General features: G+C 47.5%; 7 protein-coding genes across 7 annotated transcripts; 3 read left to right on the top strand and 4 right to left on the bottom strand.

The window, feature by feature from the left end:
- Positions 1–100: 100 nt before the first annotated feature.
- UA08_00185 (Pre-mRNA-splicing factor spp2) lies at positions 101–1,573 on the bottom strand (the record flags this gene model as incomplete). The annotated part of the gene is made up of 1 exon (XM_020259963.1): positions 101–1,573. One exon carries the CDS (start codon positions 1,571–1,573, stop codon positions 101–103), a length of 1,473 nt encoding a protein of 490 aa, XP_020123992.1.
- A 939-nt stretch (positions 1,574–2,512) lies between these two features.
- Positions 2,513–3,592, bottom strand: UA08_00184 (hypothetical protein; the record flags this gene model as incomplete). The annotated part of the gene is made up of 2 exons (XM_020259962.1): positions 2,513–3,466; positions 3,521–3,592. The coding sequence occupies 2 exons, from the start codon at positions 3,590–3,592 to the stop codon at positions 2,513–2,515; spliced, it is 1,026 nt and encodes a 341-aa protein (XP_020123991.1).
- Positions 3,593–4,471: 879 nt separating this feature from the next.
- On the bottom strand, positions 4,472–9,882 carry UA08_00183 (Chromatin modification-related protein eaf1; the record flags this gene model as incomplete). The annotated part of the gene is made up of 7 exons (XM_020259961.1): positions 4,472–4,552; positions 4,612–4,661; positions 5,192–6,317; positions 6,377–6,534; positions 6,589–9,506; positions 9,614–9,757; positions 9,839–9,882. The coding sequence occupies 7 exons, from the start codon at positions 9,880–9,882 to the stop codon at positions 4,472–4,474; spliced, it is 4,521 nt and encodes a 1,506-aa protein (XP_020123998.1).
- A 477-nt stretch (positions 9,883–10,359) lies between these two features.
- Positions 10,360–11,924, top strand: UA08_00182 (hypothetical protein; the record flags this gene model as incomplete). Its single annotated transcript, XM_020259960.1, has 2 exons — positions 10,360–11,295; positions 11,352–11,924. 2 exons carry the CDS (start codon positions 10,360–10,362, stop codon positions 11,922–11,924), a joined length of 1,509 nt encoding a protein of 502 aa, XP_020123997.1.
- Positions 11,925–12,401: 477 nt separating this feature from the next.
- UA08_00181 (Eukaryotic translation initiation factor 2 subunit gamma) lies at positions 12,402–14,093 on the top strand (the record flags this gene model as incomplete). Its single annotated transcript, XM_020259959.1, has 3 exons — positions 12,402–12,946; positions 13,017–14,003; positions 14,063–14,093. 3 exons carry the CDS (start codon positions 12,402–12,404, stop codon positions 14,091–14,093), a joined length of 1,563 nt encoding a protein of 520 aa, XP_020123996.1.
- Positions 14,094–15,986: 1,893 nt separating this feature from the next.
- On the top strand, positions 15,987–16,595 carry UA08_00180 (hypothetical protein; the record flags this gene model as incomplete). Its single annotated transcript, XM_020259958.1, has 1 exon — positions 15,987–16,595. One exon carries the CDS (start codon positions 15,987–15,989, stop codon positions 16,593–16,595), a length of 609 nt encoding a protein of 202 aa, XP_020123995.1.
- A 207-nt stretch (positions 16,596–16,802) lies between these two features.
- Positions 16,803–18,434, bottom strand: UA08_00179 (hypothetical protein; the record flags this gene model as incomplete). Its single annotated transcript, XM_020259956.1, has 5 exons — positions 16,803–17,029; positions 17,092–17,284; positions 17,344–18,090; positions 18,152–18,334; positions 18,414–18,434. The coding sequence occupies 5 exons, from the start codon at positions 18,432–18,434 to the stop codon at positions 16,803–16,805; spliced, it is 1,371 nt and encodes a 456-aa protein (XP_020124755.1).
- Between the last annotated feature and the right edge of the window lie 84 nt (positions 18,435–18,518).

Raw genomic sequence — 18,518 nt, 5'->3', positions numbered from 1 at the left:
GACTGTATGTAACCAACTGGAAATGGGTATCTCGAATAACCTCTTGGATTTTGAATTCCTTCATGAGCCACTGAAACAATGTCATCTGTGAATAATCACACTATTTATAAGCCCTATGCCCACCCTTATCTCTATCTCTGTCCGAGCGCACACGATCAGAATCAAGATGTCTGTCTCGAGTCCGATGATAATCCTTATCGCGCTTCGAATGGGTTTGATCCCGATGACTTCGATCTCTAGAAATTGGCCTTCTGTGATCGCCATCGTCCCTATCACGGTAACGGCGAGTATCTCGCGAAGATCTCTCCCTATCATCATCATCGTACCGATAGCTTCGACGGTCATGAGCTCCAGAAGATCGACTCCGCTCTCTACGTGAAGAATATGATTTCCTGTATTTCCTACTGCGCTCTCGATCGGTATCACTTTCGTCGTCATAGCGATGCGAACGATGATCTCTATCTCTCTCTCTGCCATTGGTGATGGAACGATGAGACGAGCGTTCGCCATCCAGCTTCTCCCTTGCTTTCCCTTCGCTGGCCTCTTTTTGAAGAATCTTAAATTCCTCTTCGGTCAGGTGCTCACCTGTCGTCTTACTTTTCATGACGATAGGCATGTAGACTCCCGCTGCGCTGCCGCTGCCATCACCAGCTTTCCTCGATCCCTTGCGCATAGCAGCCTTTCCCCACGCGCCGATTTCTACTTCTGCGCCTTTCCCGCCAGAAATATCTTTGGCGCCAATCCCTAGAAAACCTGGACGACGTTGGGGTATGCGAACTTGATTTGCTGCGCTCGTGTTCCCATAATTTCCACGGCCGATTGCTTGTCCGTCTTTCCATCCCATGCCTCGCAGTAAAGCAGCGCCAAACTCCTCGACGGGAACTGCATCGTATGCGTCCAAGCTCGCTGGATCCGGACGTGTTGCGACGTCTGCACGGAACGAACTCGTTTCGTCGTACCTCGCCTCCGGGTTGACAGACTCTATGACCAGGTCAGGTCGCCTTTCCTTATCGCCACCCTCGCTCTCACGTATGAGTGCCTGCAGCGCGATCTCATCTTGCGTCAGAGGTTCTCGAGATTGGGGAGCGGAAACAGCATCGACCATAGATACATCCGCTTCCTTCCCTTGAATAATATCATTCGACGGAGCAAGACTAAGACCGTACGATATACTTGGTGTTTCGGTCTCCACAACCGCTTCTTTTCCAGCCGCTTGCACTTCTTGTGGGAGTAAGTTCTTGCCTCTACGGTTTGTCCCTGGTCGATCACGCCAATTATTTTTGCTTTCCACATGTATGACGAGAGGACCTTTGTCCTTTGAAACTGCATCCTTGCTGATTGCGCCGCCTGCACTAGTATCGAACCCAGTTACTTCTTCGTGAACGGGGTCTGTGTCTTCTTCCTCGGATCCATCATCATGGTGTGTTAAATGTCGCGGTCGTTGCCGCAGTGATGAGTGAGGCCTCGAATTCTGCGGGATATTTGATGCCCTTTTGGGCGCAGTGGAAAACGACACCGAAAACGGTTTCCCTTTTCCTGGCGTTCCAGAATCATCTTCCTTCCGCGGGACCATAATGTCAGATGAGGTCCGGGAAGCGAGGGACTTGGGAATATAATAATATAGTAACAGCCACGAAGGTATATGTGCAAGTGTGTTGTTCTCGATAGCCGCGAATTTTTCGTTTCGGTGGCAAGAATCTCAATTACCACGATCTGCAGATATTGAAAAGACCACCTTAAGCTTCCAACGATTAGTGCTTTGATTCTCTGTAGAACTATGAGCAAAATGAAGGCTTCGCATATGCGCAAAGTAGAAGAAATCTCGTGAAGTGCGGATTTATTGTCAGCACGTAAAGTCGCGGCTGGCCGATTATGAATAAACTCAGCCAATCCTTATCTTATCGCAAGTCACGAGACACGGCGGGAATGATGTCAACTTCCTGCAATCTGGCTAGGTAGGCCCCTAAGCATCCCTGGAGCAACGCCCCGGCGGGCCCTAAAAATTAATATTCTAAGCCTTACATTAGGCAGTGCTTTCCCCCCCGAAGTCTCCCTACAAAGCCCGAGAACAGCCCCTAGCCCATGCAAACACTCGACAACCCGACAGGGCATCTCCATTCTTAAGATAAATTTTACGAGACGCTCCATGTGTGATTACTCATTGATCTTCGACACAGGCCCAGACAACCAGTATCCGCTGCCCGAAACTTGTATCTGGTGGTATTTGTGAAGCTGTTGACCCCTTCTGTCGAAAGTCTTCATGGAAAGATCATGGGATTAAAGGCGCCATGCTGATTCCGCTTGCTATCCAGTTTGATGAAGCGGCAGGTCGGTGAAGGATGGAGGCAACTCGATCAGGTGATAGCCAACCACATATTGCGGTGCTTCACCACTTCTCTTTCATCGTATCTATGAGCAGCTGGAAGCATTGAAGAATAATGTTTAGGAACGTATGTATATGTACATTTATGTGCATGTTTGCAAACTACCTAGTCAACTAAAGTATCCAAAATCAGTTACCACTAACACGCGGAACAACGTGTTTCTCAAAGTATTCCTCCTCGACCATCTTGACCGCAACAGCTGTACGCTCATCTAGATCCTCCTGTGGCAAACCCAAGACTACATTGTCATCGCGTGGGTGCAGACACGGTCCATCAGGGTAAAACATGCGGGAGTACAGCATCAAGCCAAAACCTGATCGGTTTCCAGACTGGAGCATTTGCTGACCAACAGCGAACCGCTCCTTGACCGGCTGGTTGGTGATCGTCCAGTCATCTCGAGTTGTGCCGGTGACTCTCAAAACAGATTCAAAAATCTCCTGCTGGTTGAGTTTGAAAGATGAGATATAGACAAAGTCATTCTTGAACTGTGACAGGTGCGGGCTCTTGTCATTCTCATCGTCCGGAAGCACCTTGAGCGCGAGCAGATTTGCTACACCCCGAGCCGTCTGTAGCCAGGTACTAGTGTTGAGTCGCTGTGTGCCGTCGTCATAGAATGTAACAGCGCGATTCTTGATGTCGAATCCATACGACCATGGGCCGGCCGACAAACTATATTCATACCAGAAACCGCACGCTATACCAATCCACGAGCTGACTCCCAAGCCCTCAATATGCTGCCGGAGCTTGGTCTTGGCAAGTCCAAGGGGAACGTCCTTGTTGACCTCGGGGTTATTGCTGTTACTTCCAAACTCATTCGGCAAGATCCACTTCACTCCAGCGTCAGCAGCGGCCTGTTGGAGGATCTCGGCTTCATTGGTTGCTGTCACGGCGAGGGTGTAGACCAGCACATCTTGACCCTTGAGAGCCTCGACGATGGTGCTGGGGTTGGCGTAGTCAATCTTCTTAATGCTCACTCCGTCAGGAATGACATTCTTGCTCCCTTCACGGGTGAGCGCGGTGATTTTGTGTTTGCCATTTGCCAGGAGGGCCTCAACGACGAATTTGCCGACTTGACCTCCAGCCTACACGCGACGTTAGTATAGGTACATCTTGCTGGATGATCTTGATTCACTTACACCGACAACGGCAATGTTTTCAACGTAATTCTTAGACCCTGCCGGCTGATCTTTGGCGAAACCCGTAGCCATTGTGGAAGGTGTTTAGGGCAGTATATATGTATTCTTTCTCCGTGAAGTGGTCGAACGGTTATACAGTTTTATGGGTTGTGTGTCTAGTACTTACAGCCTAGATGGGAATCACAGGCCCCTTTATATACCTGGGTTCTGAAGGTACTGCACGACCCGATCCTCCGTCGATATCGCCTAGGTAGTAGCAAAGTCCACATTATAGTAACATGGTGCGTAATCCAAATACGAATATCTATACGCTCGGGCTCAAACTGAAGAAATCAACCATCACCGAAATCCGTTCGAGGAACCCCGCCTCGAGGCAACGCCTCCCGTGCATTCTGGAACCTATTCCATCTGCTTTGCTACATAAGCGTATGCCTAACACACCAACAACTTCCGTGATTTGCTGGACAACCTCGCGATGGACACATGGATTTCGGACAATTGGCGGAGATAAGTGGTAAATTGTGGGACAGCATTCCATAAATCCGAATATCGTCACTTTGTAACGAGAAGCGTCAGACGGAGTCGGACTTCGGTACTTGTGTTTGTTTGAAGTCGGTTTTGGTGGCGACCTTGTCCTTTTTCTCCGGTCTATAACGTATACATCTGAGATCGCTGTTGGACAATGAGATGTCGTCGTGACTGCAGACTCTGTGCCGCGCTAGTGCCGAATGGGGATCAGCGCCAAATCGAATAATGATTTCTGGTCTCTACTAAGTTTTAGGAAATCTTAGAGGCATCCTAGCACCCTTCCATTTTATAATAAGTAACCCGTTGGGAAAGACCTATTACCATCTATAAAGTTTCATTAAAACAGACTTTCCTTAGTACCCTCCTCGTTAGCAGCATCTTTTTTGCCCGAACCGTCCTCTATTCTTGACCAAATTGAGCCCCCTACTCAATCACATTCCTCCCAGAGGCCTTCAGCGGTGCACTGCCAACTACACCACCAGCAGGCCATAAAACTTCATGTATCTATTCATGTATAATACAGGTACAAAACATATGGATTCTGAAATTTCCATAAAACTCACGAGAATGGGGTAGAACCGTTGGTAGGAATAAAAGCCATTTATCCAGCTATCTATTTAGAATCAAAGTCAAGAATTATGCTCTCGCAGGGGGACTTGATTGTATCAATTGGTCCCACTTCAATCGAATCAATAGAAAAGGTATATCGACTCAAACTAATCGTACAAATTAAACAAGCCTCCCTTGTAATAGAAGAAAGGTAAAAGAAAACCCCCGATATTGGAAACAAGACCAACCCAGGAAATGCGCCCACTAAAGCAAAACAGAAGGGTAAAAAAGCATAACAAAAACGCCAATCCATGGTCAAGAGACCGACATATCTAGCCTGAGGCACAACGAGATGTGTAAGGCAGAGAAAGGTATAAAAACTAGAAACGAAATTAATTCTTGATCTTTTTTGATCAAGGAGGAAGGAGAAAGATAAAAAAAAAAGCATCACGAGTCGTAGGTGACATAAATCGTGCAACAGGGTAAGGGGATCGGTTCAATCTGGGAATTGGCATGCGAGAGTATATACATGAGTCATCCCGTGGATTGAATGAATGAAAAGCGGTAGGAAGGGGAGTAAGGGGGCTCAGTTACTACTGGCCATTTGTGCTGCTGGAGGGTGAGGGCTTTTATTTGTGCCTGGGACAGATGCTGCTGCTGTCTGTTGGACACTTCCACTGCGTTGAGCTTGCGGCGTAGCGCTTCGGCTTTGTTGCGGGAGAACGCTTCCATTCAGCGACGGTGAACTTCCAACGGGTACGCGGTTCTGTTGGTTGGGTTGAGCGACTCTCATCATTGGCGAGAACTGGGTCTGCTGAGAGTTCTGTATCCCTACATTACCGCTGGCTTGAGGAGAACTTTGAAAATTGGAATCCTGGGGAATCTGGAAATTGGATTGTATAGCACCGCCAGCACTGCCAACAGCGGCATTCATTGCAGCCTGCGTCATGCGTTGCTGCTGTTGTTGATATAGATGAAGGCGATCGGTTGCGAGTTTGGCGACCTGCTCGGGAGACAAGTTCGGGTGGCTTCTTTGAATTTGGTTTTGGATATTGGTTATTGTCGGAACGACACCACTTGAAAGGTGATTTGGTTGAGCCATCCGAGGAGAAGCCGATGTCACACCTTGAACATTGCTATTATGAAACGACGGGTTGGTTATCCCAGTTGCAGCTTGCATTGCTGCAAGTATGGCTGCACTAGTCGCATTGCCTTGGTTCCCATTGAGTCCTTGAACGTTGACATTAGGCGAGTGAGCGCCTTGTTGACCAAATTGCTGAGGACTATGGAATTGCTGTTGCCCTGCCTGCTGGACCTGCTGCCCTTGTTGTTGCTGTCGGGATTGCAAAAGACGTTGTTGTTCTTGAAGCCGATTGGCCTCGCGAATCACTCTGGCATTGTCGGGGGATCCTTGAATAGGTATTCCTGGCCGGCCTGCCATTTGCTGTTGCATGCCTTGCTGTGGCACCATCTTCACACCCATTGCGTTAGGTGGTAGAGGGCTCCCCATAGGTCTACCATTCGACAAACCTTGCATAGGCATGACATTTCCGTGGTTCAGGTTTGCGTTTGGGGGCATGCCATTGGCGACAGCATTCTGCGCCGATGCAGGAAGAGGTTGGGCGCCAGCAGGTTGGACACCATTGGGTGTTCTACCAACAACACCACCCAAAGCAGCTGCTTGTTGATTTGGAAGGGCTCGTTGCGCAGCCAGAGTAGCCTGTAGGAAGGAAAGTTAGATTCAAACACCAAGCGTTTACAAAACTATTGATCCCTTACTCTTTGCTGTGCAATCATCTGTTGACGGTATTGTTCCTGCCTCTCCTGGAGCTTTTGTTCACGTTCGTATTTCAATTTGCTAAAATCAGCCGGATTCGTGATAGGAGGTTTCGGTTGATTTGCTTCATTCACTTTCCGCAGAGAAGCGAGATGGGTAGCTTGAATCATGTTAGTTTTGAATGAATAAATTTCAACACAGTCTCTAATCTCACCTTGCTGTTGCTTCTGAAGCATCGTTTCCCGTTTCTTAGCCAATTTCCGCATGGCATCTAACAGTGCAAGATGGCGAGAAGCTCGTCGGCGGTCAACACGAACAGGTTGCGTTGTCCTTCGACGAATCACAGGTTGGACGGAACCTGGATTGCCCTGTTGCGCCTGTTGCTGCTGCTGTTGCGCAGCTTGCTGTTGTGCAAGTACAGTACGTTGAGCAGCTTCCAGACGCTGATGGTAAGCACGGAAATACTGAGTCTTGGACATATCTGCAGGCAAGCCTTCAAGACCAATCCACCGTTCGAAACATTCCCATGGGGTTCTACGCTCGGCACCAGACGAAAACATGGACGGCGATGAAAGACAGCTGGAAATTAGCGACCAATTGTACGAATAATCCTTCACGAGACGACGGAGTTCGTCATCCTCAGAGAGCGTCCATTGTGAAGACTGTCTAGACTCAAAGAACCCAACGGATGGCATGGGATATTCGGTTGGCGGCCGAAAAGAATGACCAGGGTGGATACGATCTCGTATATGCTTATTCTCCGGACGGAAAAGAGCAACGTCTGTTTGCTCGGGGTTTATGTCGATGATAGGTGTCTCGTATTGGTCATCATGAAGAGTGTAGTCGTACCTACTCTTCTTTCTCGCAGGTTCGTCGTCACGGAAACTGATTCGGCCTGAAGAGTATTTTGAGACCTGAAGAACTTCTGTTTTCCAATCCGTATCAGGCTGATACTTGAAAACAGGCATATGTGTTTCTGGCGATAACCCAATGGGAGCATAAATAGGTAACTCTCCCAACAATTTTTCTGAAACCGGTGTAAAATCAATAGAAAAGTTAAACTCTTCTGATCCTAGTGAGAAAATAGCTGCTGGAGCAACAGTGTCTCTCAAATCGGACCGCGGCTCGTCTGCGAAGCCTTCGCTGACTGATTCTTCTTCTGCAGAAGGTACTAAGTCTGGAGTGGGCTGAGAAACAGGGCCCATATCATCCACGGCATTTTCAACTACCATCGAATCGCTGGTAACTCCATCCATCTTAGAATCTTCAACCCATCTCTTTTGCCGAGTCTTCGTATGCACGCGGAGCTGGCTTCGTTGTGCGGGTTCACTTTGAACATATTCAGCGCACCACTCAGCGCAACTTTTCGCAGCTGCAATTTTCCATTTGCGCTCTTCCTTGAAATCCGTGCGCATCCATTTCATATGATCCAGAAGAACATCCCAATGAGTGCCTTGTCGATGGGGCTCCGCAGATCGTTCCAACTGACGCAGCGGCCATCTATTGGCATTTTGCAGGGCATAAATGCGACGAAGCGTACGGCAATCCATTTGTTCCTGATATTCAAGAAGATGATTTGAGGTACTCAATGTCTTATGGGCAGTGGCCAGGAGAGTTGAGATATTCGAACTGCGAGGGGGTGAATAAGCCTTATTCTGAAACAGTGTAAACAGATAGTCTTGTTGTTCATTTAATCCAGCCACCAAATCGCCCGATTTCTGACGGACCAAACCGAAAGCATCATTCTTATCCAATTGCTTCTTGAGAAAAACTACGGTAGAAAGTTTCGTGCGCTCTTTCTCTCGGTCTTTCCTTTGCCTGATACGTGATGCGGAATCTGGACTTCCTTGAGAAACAGGAGATTTCATAGCGGCAGGTTCGCGAGAAACATTTGTCTGCTGAGCAGTCTTTGGAGTCTCTCCAAGGATTTCAGAAACTGATTTATGCCGAATAGCCCCCGAGGATACTCGAGTAGTCATTCTCTCGGGTACTGGCTGTACTGCGACATTGTTTGCAGGCGACGGTCGCTTGTTCATGGATGCGGTCTCCAGTGTCGGTTGTTCTACTAACGGTTCTGTAGGAGCAGAGACAGGAATGCCACGGTTCGCATGAGCTTCTGGAATGCCGGAAGATGCCGGCGAAATGGCTGCGTCCTGGAAACTCTCGAAGGTGCGTCCACCTGATACCTTTTGATCTTCGCTAGATAATGGTTTCGGTTGCGCGCCTTCTTTGACTAGTTGTTTCGAGAGTGAGCTAATCTCAGGCTTGCCGAGATCTCCAGGTGCTCTACTAGTAGGTAAAGTTTGTGTATTTTGCAAGAGAGACTGCGCTTCCTCAAGCCGTAATTGTTCGTCTGGAGTCGAAGGTATAACCGGCGTTGGTTTCCCTTGCACCTGTGCTGATATATGATCTTGTGTATCAACAACTGGCTTCGCTGAGATGGCATCATGGTCCTCGGGTTCTCCGGATTCTGGAGATGTATCCGAAGATGCAGCTGGAGGTATAGGAGTATTATTGGAGAATGGTTCGATAGAGGAAGCAGGAGAAAGCGGTTGATCTAATCGAGTAGCTGTCCCTAATGGTAAAGATGGCCTGCGGTCTTGTTTATATTGAAGATTGGTATCCGTCCTTTGCGATATTGTTGAAACACCGTGTTCCAAAACAGATGGCTCAGTAGCTTTGTCTCTAAGGCTCGGGCGGGTATGAGAAGGAGAAGTGAAGCTGCCTGGCACAGCATGTTCATGTGTGCTTACTGGTGTCCCAGGCTCCGTAAATTGAGGCTTGGTGCTAACAGTCGGGGTCGGCTGCGCAGCTACATCAGTCCTTTGCGCAGTAGACGGTTGGGGAGAAGCTGTTTCAACAGTAGGATGCTTGATATCTGTTCTTGAGGACAAGGCATCTTGATCAAGCTGTATCTTGTCATCAGTCGCCGTTTCTGGAACATTTCGAATCCTGCCACCGGCACAAGGCTGTCCTGGAGAGAGAGGCTTTGTTTGATGAATCTGCTCCTTCGTTGATCTCTCTAATGCAGTAGCCTCGCTGGAGGTAGGGCGAGCATGCACCTGTAATTGCGCAACGATGTCCGCATAGTCGGGGAAAGAAGGAAGAGTGGATTCATTAAAAAATCGACCCCTACCCGTTTGCGCATTAGTAAAATAGATAAATAAAAAAAAAATAAAATAAACATAGACTCTAGTGGTATTTCCCGAGGGCAAAGTTATGGCAAAAATAGAACTTACTTGGCGAGGTCGTTGGCATCGAGGAACGCTTGTTTCTTTTGCTCATAAAGGGTGTCCGCGGTGGCCCTGTCGGTCGCGCCTAAGCATCCGACCGTCGCAAAATAGAGCTCACTCAGTTTTCGCTTTCGTGACTGCAAACATCGTCTAAAATTCACGGTAAGCGATAGATGAACGTCGCATAGTGTATGTTTTCAGAAAAATCGCTCAGAAAAATTTTTAACTTACGAGATCTCGTCGTTCTTGGAGCGAAGCAGCTCGTCGCGGAGCATCGGGTCTATCTCGACCACGCGTCATCCGATTAACGCGTGGTAAAAAAATAAAGTACGAAGAGCGATGTCATTCAGACCGAAAAAATCGCTCAGAATTGATAAAATCGAGGGATTTGGAGGGTGCTTTGATGGTGACTTTTACAGACGCGAGAATTTCGCCTGGCAGTTGCTTGGGGGGGGGCGGCAGGCGGATGACTGGATTCGACAAGGACAAATTGGCTTCCTCAGGCTTTGCTATTTAGGGGTTGCATGCCAAGCGGGAAACTGCGGTGCACGCTGAAAGCAGACGGCTGATGCCTCGCAATCCAGGCACTTGCGCGATGCCTTTTTGGCTGCGGAAAGTGTATTTTTCCGCGTGCCGGCGGTGGCAGGCGGCAGTATGTGAAAGGACGGAAAAAAGTTGATGTTGATAGCAGCACATGCATCAAGCCTCTCTGCGCTTTTCTTCCCACTCCCATTGCCCGCAAGTTGCTCATCATGGCCAAGCGAAAGAGGGTAGATGCCGCCTCCAACGGCCAAGCTGGTCAGGAGCAACCGCGCAAGGCCGCCAAGGCTGCAGGGACCTCGGAATTGTCCAAGAATGACCCCGGCGCTGTAACAATTCAGATTGTCACAGGATCTTACGAGAGAGTTCTACATGGTTTCACTGCAACTCTGTCTGCTAATCCCCCCGGCAAAGATGCAGCTCAGAAGAGACAAAGTGATTTATCGTCCACAGTGCATTTTGCAGACACATTTCTCTTTCAGGCGCATACATCTGCAATTCGATCACTTGCCTTATCGCCGCCAACCACTGCCGATTCCTCTCAACCACAAACAGTCATCTTAGCCAGTGGTGGCTCAGACGATCGAATTAATCTCTACTCCCTATCTATGTCTCCGCCAGTCGTCAGCGAGCGATTCCCATCTATTTCGACATTGGCAGGGAACAAAATTCTGGAAAACCCATCGAACCGAGAACTAGGAACTCTTCTTCATCATACGTCCAGTATCACGAGTCTTTACTTTCCTTCTAAGTCTAAGCTTCTATCTGCAGCCGAGGACAACACAATATCTGTCACAAGGATTCGCGATTGGAATGTGGTCTCTACAGTTAAGGCGCCGCAGCCCAAAACACAAGGCAGACCCAGCGGAGATACAGCTCCTCCAGGAAGCGTACCCTGTGGGATCAATGACTTCGCCGTTCACCCAAGTATGAAATTGATGATCAGTGTCGGCCGTGGAGAAAGGTGTATGAGACTTTGGAACTTGATGACAGGAAAGAAGGCTGGTGTGTTGAATTTTGACAGGGAAATCTTGCAGAGCGTTAAGGAGACTAAACGGTCTACTGGAGAGGGACGTGGAATAGTTTGGAACTCTACAGGGGAGGAATTTGCAATAACTTTCGAATGGGGAGTTGTTGTCTTTGGAGTTGTAAGCAGACCCCTCTCGGCTGGTACTATTGACAAGCAACTAACCCTTCTTCTCAGGACTCGACGCCCAAGTGCAAAGCCCTTCCATCCCCGTCAACCAAAGTTCAGCAGGTGAAGTTTTTTGACTTCAGTCGGAACAAGGATGGCTCAAAGGAGCTTCTTGTGGTGTCCACAGACGACGGTAGGGCGATTTTCTATTCCACCGGGGAGTCTTCCTCGCCTACTGATGCGTCTTCAATTCCCGATGCCAAAGTCATCGGTCAATTAGGCGGCAAGTCCAGTGGCCTTACAGGACGTGTTAAAGACTTTGAGGTCCTCAACTTGTCTAATGTTGGTAATTGGAAAAAACTTTTCTTGCTCGTGACTTCGAGTAGTGACGGAGTGGTCCGCCTATGGTCACTCAATTTCCAAGCGACTACTAAAGATGCAGCACAAAAAGGCAGTGAGGGCGATGAACTGTCCTCTCAATTGCTAGACTCATATGAAACCGGCAACCGAATCACTTGTATGGTGGCATTTGCCATGCAGAAACCTCGGGAGTTCGAGGCAATAGACGAGTCTGATTTTGGCTCGGATAGTCAAGACGAAGAAGAAGAAGAAGAATCCGGTAGCGATAGTGATCGGGACTGATCGTCTATTGTATAATAGCATATACCAAAATCGTTTCCAATGAATATAAAATTTACGAGTTCACGAGACTTTGAAACAGAGACTCATCCTTGCCGTTCACACGAGTTAGTTATGTCATTTGCATGCCTGGATGAACAAAGGAGGTTCGCACGATCATCATTCGATGCTCTCGACTCCTGAGACACGTATTAATTCCGTAAATAATCCAGAAAGCCGTATCGATCAGAGGTTGGAATGGAAAAGAGTCATCCTCTGGTGCTGCCAAATCCGGACTAGCTCGGTAACTGCCCGCAATGCCAATTATCGCCCATTCCCCACTACACAATTTTATCATAGCAAGTAAATTGCCGCTGCTGCTCAGACCACACCCAAGAGCAGAGAATCCAACTTGCACGTTCCAAGATCTCCGAAGTGCAGAAAACTATCGCCACTACCCCCAGAGATCATTCTTGACGAACGGCTTTTGCCATCAGCAACATGGCTACCAACGGCGATTTCTCCGACGAGGACTCCCAACCGGGTTCGCCCCTCTTGGGCAACGAGCACGAAGACGACATTGAAGAGCAAGAGCCTCTCGACCAGGAGGAGGATACTCAAGGGAAGCCTTTGAAGTCCGCCTTGAAAAATAAGGATGCAGAACCACTAGTCCCGCAAATCAAGCGCCCAGAGCTCCCTGAGCAGCCCGATCCGAACACGGTTGACTTCAGCACATTCACACCTCTTACCCCCGAGATTATTGCCCGTCAGGCTACCATCAATATTGGAACCATCGGTCACGTCGCTCACGGTAAATCGACTGTGGTCAAGGCTATCTCAGAAGTGCACACAATTCGTTTCAAGAACGAGCAGGAACGAAACATTACCATTAAGCTGGGTTATGCCAACGCAAAGATTTACAAGTGTGACAACCCTGAGTGCCCCAGACCTACCTGCTACAAGAGCTACAAGAGTGAAAAAGAGGTAGACCCACCGTGTGAGCGAGATGGCTGCAGTGGCACGTATCGCTTGATGCGACATGTTTCGTAAGTTTTTTTTTTTTTTTCTTCCAACCCTGTTGAGATAGTAAGGCCTGAACTAACGGGATGCCAACAGCTTCGTTGATTGCCCCGGTCACGATATTCTCATGAGTACTATGTTATCGGGTGCCGCCGTCATGGACGCAGCTCTTCTTCTCATTGCCGGAAACGAAACATGCCCCCAGCCTCAGACTTCAGAGCATTTGGCTGCCATTGAAATCATGAAACTGAGTCACATCATTATCCTTCAAAACAAGGTTGATTTGATGCGTGAGGAAGGTGCTTTATCACACTACCAGTCGATTCTGAAGTTCATTCGAGGCACAGTAGCCGACGGATCACCAATCATCCCGATCTCAGCTCAGCTGAAATACAACATTGATGCCGTCAACGAGCATCTTGTGTCTCACATTCCAGTTCCAGTTCGTGACTTTACTGCCGCGCCTCACATGATTATCATCCGTTCCTTTGATGTCAACAAGCCCGGTGCTGGAATTGATGATCTCAAGGGTGGTGTTGCCGGTGGCTCAATCTTGACCGGTGTTCTCAAGGTGGATGATGAAATTGAAATCAGACCTGGTATTGTTACCAGGGACGAGAATGGAAAGGTTCAGTGCCGTCCCATTTTCTCCAAGGTCGTTTCTCTTTTTGCAGAACACAACGACCTGAAATTCGCCGTCCCTGGTGGTCTGATTGGTGTTGGAACTCGCGTGGACCCTACACTTTGCCGTGCTGATCGTTTGCTCGGTTTTGTCCTGGGTCTGCGCGGCCGGTTGCCTGCTATCTACACTGAAATTGAAGTCAACTACTTCTTGCTTCGCCGTCTGCTTGGTGTCAAGTCAGCCGACGGCAAGCAAGCGAAGGTTGCTAAGCTCTCCAAGAACGAAGTCCTCATGGTCAACATCGGATCCACAGCCACAGGTGCCAAGGTCATGGGTGTCAAAGCCGATGCTGCCAAGCTTGTCCTTACGAATCCCGCTTGTACCGAAATTGGTGAGAAGATTGCTATCAGTCGTCGTATCGAAAAGCATTGGCGATTGATCGGTTGGGCCAATATTGTTGCGTAAGTTTTCTATTTTTCCTATAACATACATTTGGTCTTACATACTAATTGATTTTCAGTGGAAATACCTTGGAGCCAGTCCAGGATTAAACATACCATTACATGTCGATTTGGGTATACTTCCCACAACCCAACACATATTCAACCGAGCATGTGGACTGGATAATTCATAAACGCAAAACGAATCAGACCAGTATACGCCTGCTTCAAATTTGCATTTATTGTTTATGAAGAGACCTGAGAACACAGTTGGCTGAAAACAAATGACTTGGCCACGTGTTGATTTCTTCTTCCCGATATCCTGTAGCATTTCTTCTTCTCTTTCTTCCTCTTTTTTTTTTTTCTTGCATGCTCCCATCTGGGAAATGCTGCCTCGGGGATTGGCAAGTTACGAAGCTAGTTTCATTGGTATAGAAGCATGGTATGACGGTTCGTGGGTGTTAAGAGATGATGATGACAATGATACAATATTAAAAAGTTGTTTATTCTTTAATTCTTGTTCGTCTCGCAATGAGAAGTGTTCATGAATCAAGTCTTTTGTCCGTATAGGTCAACATCTAGGAAAGTCACACTGTAACTACCGACATCATTGACGAAACATTAACTACAAGGACAGTCGTGTTCTCAAATCCTAGAGATACTGAAAATAACAAGATTCCCATCATGAAAAGGGCGATTCTATGCCTAGAAATACATTGCCCATGCTTCTCCATGAGTAACTTGCAACTTGCTTCATAATAGTTTATCACGTATATATTACAAAAAGAAAAAAAGGGAGAAAAGTTTCCCCCCTAGTAACAGCCTCCTACCCTCCCCCTTTTTCTGTTCTTTTCTCTAGTGAAGATAGAAAACGCAAAAGAAAGAGATTTTCACCAACTCAAATCCTTCCTCCCCCTAAGCCTCCGTCTCTTCAAAATCAAACGTCCTGTTCGAGTCTTCAATCTAGCCAGAAACCCATGTCGACGCTTCTGCACTCTTCTAGAAGGATTGTATGTAGCTCTCTTACCGGCGAGTGATGCAGAAGCAGAGAAAGATCGTATCTGGTCAATCGTCGTGAGAGGAGTTGCGATGTTGTTGTTGTTGTTGTTGCTGCCGTTGAATAATGTGCTAGATAATGTGGGTCGGGCCGTGGGGATTGAAGAGAAAAGAGTCTTGTGGTGATAATGTTTTTGTTGTGAGAAGTAGGTTCGAGCGTAAAATGAGGATAACGTTGTTGTTGCTGGTGCTGAGCGTATTTGTGGTCTGTGTGGTTTTGCAGATTATCAAAGGTCAGCCAATGTCCGCGACTACAAGTTCTTTGGTATTTCCTCGACTCGTATATAATGATTTCCAAATAATTCAGCAAAATCTTACCGTAGAGTTAGCGCAGCGCGTGAAGTCAAGGTGGGCACAGCCATCTTCGAGGACTGAAAGGCCTGCATGATGGCTGGCAGTGCAGCAGGACACGGAAACGAGATAAAACTAGATGCAGCAGTCGCAAGTCAGAGATGAAATCTCATATGACAATTTAGAAGAATGAAGCATACCGAAGAAATAAGCCAGCCAGCGCCGCAAATGAGTTTTGTTTAGGGATCAGCGCAATGGGAATTATATTCGGGCTTGCTCTGTCCGCCGCGGGAGAGAAATGATTGGCCTTTGGGCAAATAATAACGTCGAGATCTCTCCGTCGCCGCCCGCGGGATCTGGCAGAAAAAAGTTTCAAGCTATGAACTTCTGGATCTAGACAAAAAGAAAGTCCAATTGGCTTATCACAATCTTTATAAAAAAAATTTGATTACCGGTCGAGCAGAGGATATTTCGAAGGAAAACAGAGAAAGAGAAAAAAAAAAAGAAAAGAAAAATCCTCCACCACGGGCAGACTCGTGTGCAAATCTCATCGGAAGCACCATCCGTCGCATTAGCAACAACACAAGAGAAAGCGCAAAGAAAAGACACCCAACGCAAGTGTGTCTACCTTCAAAAGGGAAAAATAAAAGAGTCAAAATGTCTCACTCCGGCCCCAATCCCTTACCTCCAACGCAAATACTCACATCACGATCTACCTCGCAATCCGCCGCTCTCGACTTCCTCAAAGCCTACCTTGTCCGAGCCGTCAATGACCCTTCTCTACAACCCAGTGCGATGATCACCGAACACGGACCCATCTCGCGCACAACAGCTGCTGCTCCTAACCTGACGCTGCACAATCTCAAGCGAGTCCAGGCGGGTCTCGCAGGTGAGATATTGGGTCGCGACCTGACGTTGAATACAACAAGTTCTAGTGCTGCACAGTCCCGCGGAACGAAGACGGCAAATGGTGAAACAAATGCTGCTGATGGCAATAATAATAATAAGGACGAGCAATGGGAGGACAGAGAGAAATGGGAATTGGAACAAGCGGGCACCGTTACGGGCGGGGATGGGACTGAGGAATTACTTAACAATGCCGCGGGAGAGGAAATTGAAGTTGATGAGAATGGGATGCCGATTTCTGGGGTCATTGATAAAGAAGAGCGCAAGCGGAGAAAGAAGGAGAGGAGACAGGCCGAGAGAAAGGCTAGAAAAGAACAGGCAAAAGAAGCAGGCGAGGAAGAAATGGAGATGAGTGAATAGAAAAGAAAAGTCTGGGTGGCCTTGTATTTATTTTTCTCTATTTGCGTTAGCCTGGGTTTGGCGTTGGGGATTTCTTTCCGGGGACATTATGTTAAACAATTAGTTTTTTCGTGTCAATGTTCGCATTTTATGGAAACAGAAGCATTGCTCAAGCGAAGCAATAATTTCTAGACGATTTAGAAAGAGGCAAGCATAAAGTCAATAAAGTTACAATTCCCTGTCGGCAGCCTTAACAGGCTTCTCACTGTCCTCCGCCTTCTCGGCTCCTTGACTCTTCCATCCCAGAGCAGCCAAACGCTCGGTGAGGATAGGATGCGAGTAGTGGTAGCTGGCATACATCCAATCGGCATCCATTGTACTTAGATTTTGTATCTGGAGCTTCAAGAGAGATTGTGCAAGGAGCTTCGACTGACCAAGGTCTGCCGCGAAACCATCTAAAAGAGAAAAGAAATTAGCACAATTATCAATAATAAACGCTAGCTTTGGTGTAACAAACCTGCTTCGAATTCAAACTTGCGGCTAAGGATGTTCATCAACAGCTTCACAACGGCATCCATAGGCGCCAAAGCGTCGGAAAAGAGCAAAAAGCCGATCATAATAGGCTGCTCGTTATAGAATCCGAATGATTGGAACAATGACTTGTTGTTAATGAACGCCGTAAACAATGCGAATATATAAAGCATATGGGCCTATTTGTACATTAGTTGCGTGTTCCCTGGTCACCTATCTGTTTGGACGGAAGTCTTACCTGGGCGATTCCAAACAATTTGGTCGTGTGGCCAAGCTTCCAATGACCCAATTCGTGACTCAAAACAGCAACTACTTCCTCAGGCTCACTTTTCTCGATTAGGGTGTCATAGATCACAATGTGCTTTTTCCAAGGGAACCCGAAGAAATAAGCATTGCTATGGGCGCTTCTTTTACTGCCATCAATGGAGAAAATGTCATGAAGGGGGAACTTCAACTTCTGCGCAAGCTCTTCAACACCAGTTTTGATGGGGCCAGGTTCCAGAGGAGACAACTTGTTGAACATAGGCAAGATAACAATTGGATAGATGGTGATGGTGAAGACCTGAACGAAGATGCTGAAGATCCAGAGATAGTAGAAAAATTGACCACCAGTCTTCTGAATAATTTTGAGTACGGCCGCCATAAGTGGACCACCGAGAGCAATGCCGAGAGCCTGACCCTTTAGCATATCTGTGACCCAAAGCCCTAGCGTCTGCTTGTTGAAACCGAACTTTTCTTCGAGAACGAATGTGTTGTAGTACGAGATCGGAAGGGACAAGATGGTGGTCAGGATATTGAAGGCAAAGAAGAAGAGAAGCGTATGTCCAATTTCACCCTGTGACCATGTCGGAAAGTAACTAGCAAGTGCCACGCCAGTTACACCCCATATTTTAGGCAAGAAGTCGTAGTAGATGAAAACCAAGTTCTGGAGCTGACCGTAGAGGGAGGAAATGAAACCGAATTTTGCTTTTGCACGACCGTATGTCTAATAATGGAAAGCAATATCTTAGTATACACGAAGATGTATGTTCAAGAAGATTTACTACCTGACTGTCTTCAAAGACCTTCGTCGTGACTTCCCCTTCCAGAACCTTTGGAGGCTTGGTCTGCTGAAGCACGCGGTATTGCCGGAGCGAAAGGAAGCTCTCAAGGGCATATTGGCCCAAGGAGAAACCAACTAACACCGTCTTCCATGGGAAGAGAGGGCGGTCGAGAAACTGGGCGAGAGCCTGGTATCACTAGTCCATGAGTGAAACCGTTTCTCATAAACAAGGAATCGGGACTGACGATAGAGTGCAATGTACATACCTGGAGTATATTATTGATCATTTTTAGGACTCCAAAGCTCCGAGATTGCTTATGATGTGAAGAAGATTCCGTGTCAACAAGAAGTTAAGAACGATCTGGCATGCG

This window comes from Talaromyces atroroseus (assembly GCF_001907595.1).
Source record: "Talaromyces atroroseus strain IBT 11181 chromosome Unknown scaffold_0, whole genome shotgun sequence".
NCBI classification, from domain to species: domain Eukaryota; kingdom Fungi; phylum Ascomycota; class Eurotiomycetes; order Eurotiales; family Trichocomaceae; genus Talaromyces; species Talaromyces atroroseus.
Note: the sequence above shows the minus strand (reverse complement) of the source record. Positions and strands in the feature narration are given on the sequence as shown.